Raw genomic sequence first — 8,403 nt, forward strand, 5'->3', positions numbered from 1 at the left:
AAGGTATTTGTCATAAAAAAGGTTCAAATAAATATACATACTGAATAAAAAAACATACTGAACAATTACATTACGCACTATTGTGGTGCAGTGGTTTGGTATCAACCTCCAATCCAATGCTGCAAGTGTTTAAAGGTTTGAAATTTAGGTAAATTATATCCCTTCATGGGAATCTCTGACCTGGTCATGGTTACACCACTGTCATTGGATCAGAAAGGAGAACAGGACAAACACTGCCCCTGTTGGCAGTTCATTTTTATTTATTTAATTAAATAATATACCACTTTTTATGCAATTGATTTCAATGGTCACAGTTAATAAGCTTCAACTGTACAACAGAAATATGGACACGTGTATGCAAATGCATTTACCTGAGTGTGGGTGGGGGGTCAGCAGGAGGTGGGGGTTGGGAGGGGGTTTGGCACGGATGCAGAGTTGGTCAAATTGAGCCAAATGGTGTATGATATACTGTTTATTAAATTAAACTATCATAAAAAATGCCATGGAATTCTTTCAGAAGTCACTTCACATAATCCATTGAGGTGGCTAATTGATACAGAAGTGCACACCAGGTAAAGGCAGATTATGCTGACATAACGGGGGTACGCTTATTTACAGTCCTTGTCATATGCTTTCATTGCCTGCCAGCAGATGCAATGTCAATATTCAATACTGACTACAACTAAGGGCTGTGGTGTGCCTGGTCTTCAGAATCAGTGCAGTTCTTTGGCTAAACTTGCATGTGGATATGTATGCAAGTGCATCTAGCTAAGAGCATCTACGTAATAACAAAGTTAAAATGTATTCAGTTACAGTCTTAGTAAAACACTGTAGTGTAGTTCTGCTTCTGGGGCTAAAAAGTCCTCCCAATACTGTCGTCAAGATACTATTATTAGAGAAAGAATTGAGTACATGCATGCCATACACCAAACACACAACACACACAGAGAATTAACATGTTTAAAACTAGGTAATTACTTTATATGGCCATCCTTCAGTTCTACTATCCGTTGGGACTCACATTCAGGCTTCTTCTCCCCATCTCCCTGTCTGACACCCCTCCCCCATAGAAGCAGGCTGTCTGGAGACTCCCGCTGAGTTCCAACAGAGGCACTGCAATTGCTTCAAAATCAGCTGAGACGAAGAGAATACAAATGATGGTAAATTAAACATGCTAAGGAACCATTTCATTAGTGAGTTATACACGAGCCCTTTGTCAAAAGATTAAGTTTCTCTTACGAGACAAATTTGTCCTCACATTCAAAACTAGCGAGAAATGTGGCTGCAGTTAACCTCTCTGTTCCTCAAGGCTTGTCTGTGCTGGACAGCCAGTTGCCCATCCCCCTTGCTGTTGCAGCGCGACTGTCTGGGTTAGGGGGGAGGGGGAGACGTAGTCTGCTAGACGTTTAGTTGCAGAATTAATATAGTGGTGCCTATCACTTTAAGGCATCTTCAGCATGCATACAATTTCTTTTTTTATTATTTTCCGAGTCAAATTGTAGACACACAGACAACTGAAAGAGAAGGATGAAACCTTGTCTTGTCAGAGAACATGCTGGGAAAGTCCATGTGAATTCTTCATGGTCTAAATGCAGTATGCTGTTATGCCAAGGTAGGACTAACAGGCAGACCGTTTGCGTAACCTTGTAACGACTGTATGAAAAGTAAACAAAGGCACGTCATATTTTTGCATATCTAAAAATAGGGATGGACGTTGTCGCCCAGCACAAGATAAGTAGACACTCCTCTTGCCCACACAAATCAAACAGAACAAGTCAGAGTCGAATGGTAGGGTTCAGTTCCAGCTGAGTTTATTTCCTTCTTGAAAAAAGTTATGTACAGAAGTATATCGACAATCTGACAGGCAGTGACTTGACACGATTAGCTGGCATGAGTTTTCCCCTCAAAATATGTTATGGCATGATTAGACAAAACAATATTCTACACAGCATATTGCACAGAATGGATGAAAATAAAGTTAATATATTTAAATTGTATATATAAAAATCATGAACAACCACTTTAAACGTAAGTAAGGATGTATAAAGATAGCCGTTCTAGTGCCTGTCATGTTATAGCTCAACAACATACATAAACACACAATCTTTTGCTTATAATACAGTCAAATGTACAAAGATGTTTTCACGTTTTTCCTTTTTTCTTTTTGAACACAACAGCTATAAACCTGAATCGGAAATACAAATGCTATTCACCATGCCATAAAATACTAAAACAATTAGCTATATTTAGCCGACAAGTAGAAAAGATTAAATATTCAAATACAATGAGAAACGCAGTACATAACTGTCGCGAACTCAAATCGGCATTTTGAATATGTGTTGATAGATTCCATCCAGTGGTTAAAACCGAAGTTCTCATTATAAAAACGCCAAGAAGAAATGGTTAATTTAAAGCTACAATATCTCTTTATTAGGCAAGATACTGAAACATAATTCAGAAATGGCTGCTTAAATTACTTGTGTTGAAGCACATGTTTACAGGGGTATCGATAATTGAGACACTGTGTCTTTAAGAAGCCTGCAGATTGAAACTGTAAACATGGATAGGAGGCCGATTTTGAGATAACCAACCACCTGGTTCTTAAAATTAGGAAATCCAAACAGCGATATACACCGATTGACACCCCCTTTATATATATTTGTACAAAAATACACTGAGAAAATAATCAAACGTTTCCTCTCTTTAAGTGTCAAAAGTCTACATTTAAATATAAAAAATTAAAAGTTAAAACTCTAGCCCTTCGACGAAGGAGACAGACGGTGCGGGTATACACAAGAGCTACGAGAACAAAAATAATACAGTCAAAATGTTTGGCCAGTATAAATACATCCATATAAAAATGGCATCTGAGTACACGAACAAGGGAAAAACACGAGGATGAAAAAATCGGCGAGAAATTCTCTTCACTTAACATCTGAGAAACCAACTCTAAAGAATTTTGGTCCTGAATTGTAGAGTGTATAAAGTTCAGCACAGATTTGAGTTGCGTTTGAATCCTGAAGTTAAGAATGAAAAACAGCTGGTGATTTTGTTCCTTTTATCCATAGGAATCAAACATAGCGCCATCTATCCATTTAAATAACCCTAACACTAGTTTAACTGTTCGACAGTCTTAAAGAAATCTCAGCAAAAGAGAGGACAGTTAACATGCGTTTCTTTTTCTTTTTTAAAATGTTTGTCTTAAGTAAACCCACCTGGTTATTAAATCCACCACGATGAAAAAAACAGCTCAACCCAGGTCATTTCTGTACCTCTTACGTAATGAAGTTCACTTGGCGATTCTAAAACTTCTCAAAATGTCCCTTTTAAGTAACATTGATTAAAGTAGCCGACCTAAGCCCGCTTTCTTATACGTGCAAATCAATCACAGTTTTCCAGTTCAGACCGAGTGTTCATTTCAACAGGATCTGTCACTCCTAACCAGAGTGCACCATCTTCCTCTTCTTTCTCCAACATAACTAAGTTAAAATCTTCTGCTTTCTTTCCAACCGGTAGCCACAGTCCTTGATCCATGAAATAAAACGCAAGCATTCGCATAGTTCATCAGCGCTTTATATCGTACTTTCTGTCTCAGTCGGGCCCCAAGGTATGGTACAAACTCACCTTTCTGGAATCCCTTTAAGAGCAAAGACAATATTTCCCCTGGTTGTGTCGCTCAATATGTGAATACCAAGTTGGAAATGGTCGACTCCAGCCAGTCCCCTGAAATCATTTCGCTCACCTCGGGGGTGCAGTAGTCGGGGAATTCGAAGTGAGACCCGGCGCCCGACTCAAAATTAAAATCCAAGTCCCTGTCCAAAACCGAGGAGCTAAAACTCCCCAGCGACATGCTATCGAAACTAGGGCTTGTATTTATGTCCAGTAGGTCGTCCTCGAATTCTTCGTCCGAGGAAGAGGACTGCGATGAGGACGAAGAATGGGACGCGGAAGGGGTCGGCGAAGATGCCCGCATGCTGGTGTACCGATGGTGATCCGAGGACGCGTTAGGAGAATCAGCGCCTTCTTTGCTGCTCGCCGCCCCATCCTCGTAGAGACTCAGCGGATCGCTGGATTCAGCAGAACTGCTCAAAGTAGGACTGGCAGGTACGGCCGCGGAAGGGCTAATGCCGTGGTTACTTCCGCCGAAAATGTAAACCCGCTTAGTCTTCTTGTCTGGGATCTGCTTGGCGGCCGAGACCGACTTGGATTTGTACAGCGAATGGTGATCTGTGGGGACAGCATGGGAGCCCTGCTCGGGGAACGCGGCTTTCGCGCTTCCCAGAACCATCTTGTGCGGTTTGCTGGACGATTTCGAGCTGCTGCCCTTTTTCAAAGACGGCTTGGTGCTGCCGCTGCTGCAGTTGCTCGATTTTTCAGCCTTCTCGCCAGGTTTTGAGCTGCTGGACTTCACCTTCTTTCTCGGCCGGTACTTGTAGTCAGGGTAGTCTGCCATGTGCTTAAGTCGGAGCCGCTCCGCCTCTCGAATGAAGGGGATCTTGTCGCTGTCTTTAAGGAGCTTCCAGCGCTTACCCAGTCTCTTGGAGATTTCAGCGTTGTGCATGTCAGGCGACTGCTCCATGATTTTACGCCTCTCGATCTGCGACCACACCATAAACGCATTCATGGGTCTCTTAATGTGGCCACTGGGGGTTTTGCACCAGGCAGGATCCAGTTTGTCCCCTGCGGATGCCGTGGACCCAGGAGCTGGAGAAGAAGCCATGTCCAGGTCCATGGCTCCTGAATCGCTAGACTCCCCTGCGAACACCGCTTCGGTGCTCTCCGTGCTGCTCGTTCTCTGTACCATAGTTCAGTTCGCGAGTGTGCACTTGTTCAGCAAACTGGACGTCTCTCTGCTTCTCCAGGGTAGTTGAGTCCTGACGTTTAGTTCGACTGCTCTGTGTTTTACTCTTTAGTTTTCGACTCTCACTTCAGGCTGTTTTAGTTCAAGTTCTGCCAGTCCTGAGAATTGCTGTACGGCGACGGGCTGAAATAGATGTCTGTAGATGGCCTTTTCAGTGCGTGGCTTCACGGATGGAAAAAAAGTTCCTTTTCAGTTATCGCTGTTGTGAGGTTCAGTTCTGTCAGCAAAACGCTTCCACTTTCCAAAGCGGCTTTCCCCCCCCCAACAATGATTTATGTAACGGATTCAACTCAAACTCTGCTGTGTTACACTTTAAACTTGTATTGCCAGCGCGGCTGAGTACAAGTTCAGTGCTACTGTAATCGTTCAGATTCGATGCTGCTCTCAGCGAGTTTCTGAAGTAATGTAACTCTTTCTGCATAGCCTTCCCTGTTTAACACCATGCGGGAAGACCAAGCTGTTGAACTCTTTGTGTTCTGCCTTCCATCTGCAGTCTGCAAGTTTCAGCAGACTCAAATTCCGTTTCATGCAGCTTTATCCTTTTCCAAAGATATAATGGCGACAGAATATAGCCAATCCGCTACTGTCTCTAGCCTTCCTTGCGCCAAAGTCACACCCACTCTGCGTTCATTGGCTGAATAAGGAATCTAATAATAATCAGCGCGTGCAATGAGGAGCTTTATGTCTGACCTCATTCCAGTGTATACTGCAAACTTAGTTTTAAAGGGACATGCTTATGTACTTTTTCATTTTAGAAGTCATGCACAGAAAGAAAATACGTTACGTTTACGCGCGGTTACAGTGAAACCGGTACAATTCTACCAGTACCCAGAAAGTATAACGCTTTGCATTAACGCTCTTACACACTGGGCGACACACAGACTTATTATTGGTTTGTTGTGGGGTAATTCCACATCAGGCGTAAAGCAGGTTGGAAACATTAAATAAAATGTCTCTTATGGAAATCGATCAAAATGTTGCTTTATGATATATATATATATATATATATATATATATATATATGTGCCTATGTGTGGTGTGTGTGAGTGTGCACATACATACAGAGATACAAAGGTAAACATACTGTTTCCGTATATACATTGCGGTTTAATCGCTTTCTTAGGCTGCAAACATGCAAATAGACTAAAAACCATGGTAAGCTCTACAGGGTGTCTGCTGTCACCTCAGCTGCTTGTAAGTGCCGTGAAAAGACTCTCCCACTGACTGTAGCCTTGTCAGAGTGCCTCGGAGGGGCGGAGCTGGGGAAAAGGCAGGCGGTCCTTTGTCACACCACGCACGCCCTGCACTGTCGAACACGGGGGAGGTGGAGGGAGTGAAAGCATTCAAATGCAAAGTGAGACTCAACAGCACACTTCGCTCCTCTATTCGCACTGACAGAGAGATGTGCTGTGGAGAGGCATACATACACGCACTCAGTGGTTGGTTGCACGATATTCCCAGTTTTCGTGGTAACATGCCATCCCTTCGTAGTGGCTGCAAAAAAGAAATAATAGACTAAAACAACACTGTGGGTGTATGTACTGGTCTGACTTACCAACCGCAATATACGTCCGGTTGCTCATTCCCTTATGCGACAGTATATTACAGAAAACACGCTAGCTGTAAGAGTAAAATCGCATGACATCCAAGTGGATAACTGTAGAGTGACTGGACGGTTGACAACAGCCGTGATCTCTGGAAAAGTGGTGAGTGTGTCTGTCACTAGATGGCAGAATGGAGCCAGGGGACGGACGCAGGGCTTTCGGTGTGTGATTTGGAAGGCTACAGTGCATAGGACTGGATGTGAATTACATAATGATACTCAGACGTTTAGCAAGTCCTCAAATTATGAAGTTGTTTCATTGAGTTTATGCCGAAATCTGTTTGTTACACAAAAACACCCCATTCCGCACCAACTGCCGTTACTTCAAAATCAATGGCATGCATTCATTCATTACTATCAGTGCAGTGTGCACCTGGCCTTTGGAGTGTGACATTAATAACTGAATACAGGGACAGCCTGTTAAGTAATTTATTATTTTCAGGAAATGCAAGAATGGACATTGATTGATATTTTTTGGCCATGTCAATTCTTGCATTTCCTGAAACAAATAAATATATTTGTTTATGCAGATACATTTTATACGTGCAATTTATAACGCCTATCCAGTTTCTGTTCATTGGGCAGAACAAGAACAATCATTCCTTTAAAAAAACAAGTTGTGTTAAACGCACGGTCGTCTGTCCAAAGTACTATTAACGTGATTATTTTCAGTCATGTCCATTTACATACAATGAACCAATAATGCAACATATAGCCTAACCCCTGACTGCTCAATGGCAGTCCTTGTGGAAAGGATTTCGCATTATTCAGAAATGAGAACAATACTGGGTAAATATTCTAAGAAAGAGCAGCATGAGACTTTCTTTGATAACAGAAGCACCTGTGGTTTCATGCTTTGCCAGGTACGCCTTGAGCAGATGGCATGTGCAGACCCCAGCACATCATTGTTCCCACTTCGCCGGAGGGAGCTTTAAAAAAGCACATTCCGTTCCTTCCTGCTGTAACCCTATAGTCCAGGTCCTGGTATCTGAGTCGTTTTATTTCCATACGTTTAACTGAAAAGTCCGGCAATGACTGCACAGTTTACTTTTTCAACGCGATGTAAAATTAGCTTTGGCTTTACCAGTTTCAACATATGAATGTATGCAAGATGATGTAGCCTATGTATGTTCAGCGAGTTTACGGAGAAAGGAATGAGTGTTGGGGGGCGGGGGTCTTAAGCGTTCAGACAAAGCCTTGCTCAATAAACAACCCCCACCCCCGCATTTGAATGAGATAAAAGATCACAAGTGCGAGTGCTGTACGGGGAGTGTTTTCATTTCATTGCTTCCGAACTTTGTCTTGTAGAGTTTGTGTTGGCGCGAGGCGCAGCTGCCACGCGAGCGCTTGGTGGGTGTGGGAGTCACGCATGCCAGCTCTAGGCGCAGCAGGTGCGGAGCGCGTCCGTTGTTTGAACGACACAGACTGCTCAATTCAGGTAAATTGCTTTCCCATGTCGAATATGGTGGATTGTTTCACCCCTTCACTCAAAAATAAAACGTAGCATATGCATATCTACTAAAATTTGTGATTTTGTACTATATACGTTTCTTAAAATGAGTTGCCCCACAATTACTCTGAACAAGTTTCATCCGCTACTGACTGCCGTGGAACAGCTTCATTTGTTGAAATCAATGCATTTTAAAATGGAGATGTTAAACCATGGTGAAAAAAAGTATACACGCCTGTTTGATCTGTTCTAGTTAGCAAGGTTATACGAAATTAATGGACACCCACGTACACGTCTCGGCCATTGTTCGGTTATTTTTCAATGCTGTGGTATAAATAGCAATAAGCCAAAATGGTTCATTCAAAAATCTGGATGTTACTTTCCAAAATGTATTTTTAGATATTGTAGGCCTACTGCATATTGTAATATATTGATTGAATTACTATTTGCTGTGAATCAGCATTCATTGGAAAACATTAATATAGCTTT

The 8,403-nt window shown here is 42.3% G+C and overlaps 1 protein-coding gene across 1 annotated transcript; it reads right to left on the reverse strand.

Moving 5' to 3' along the window:
- Nucleotides 1-1,789: 1,789 nt before the first annotated feature.
- On the reverse strand, nt 1,790-5,385 carry sox4b (SRY-box transcription factor 4b). The gene has a single exon (XM_061256982.1). The coding sequence runs from the start codon at nt 4,802-4,804 to the stop codon at nt 3,677-3,679; it is 1,128 nt and encodes a 375-aa protein (XP_061112966.1). The 5' UTR covers nt 4,805-5,385; the 3' UTR covers nt 1,790-3,676.
- Nucleotides 5,386-8,403: the final 3,018 nt, after the last annotated feature.

Source organism: Conger conger, chromosome 1 (assembly GCF_963514075.1).
Source record: "Conger conger chromosome 1, fConCon1.1, whole genome shotgun sequence".
NCBI lineage: Eukaryota > Metazoa > Chordata > Actinopteri > Anguilliformes > Congridae > Conger > Conger conger.

Bases quoted from the DNA above. Each gene is read 5' to 3' on its own strand.
- sox4b (XM_061256982.1), bottom strand. From the start codon at position 4,804: ATGGTACAGAGAACGAGCAGCACGGAGAGCACCGAAGCGGTGTTCGCA.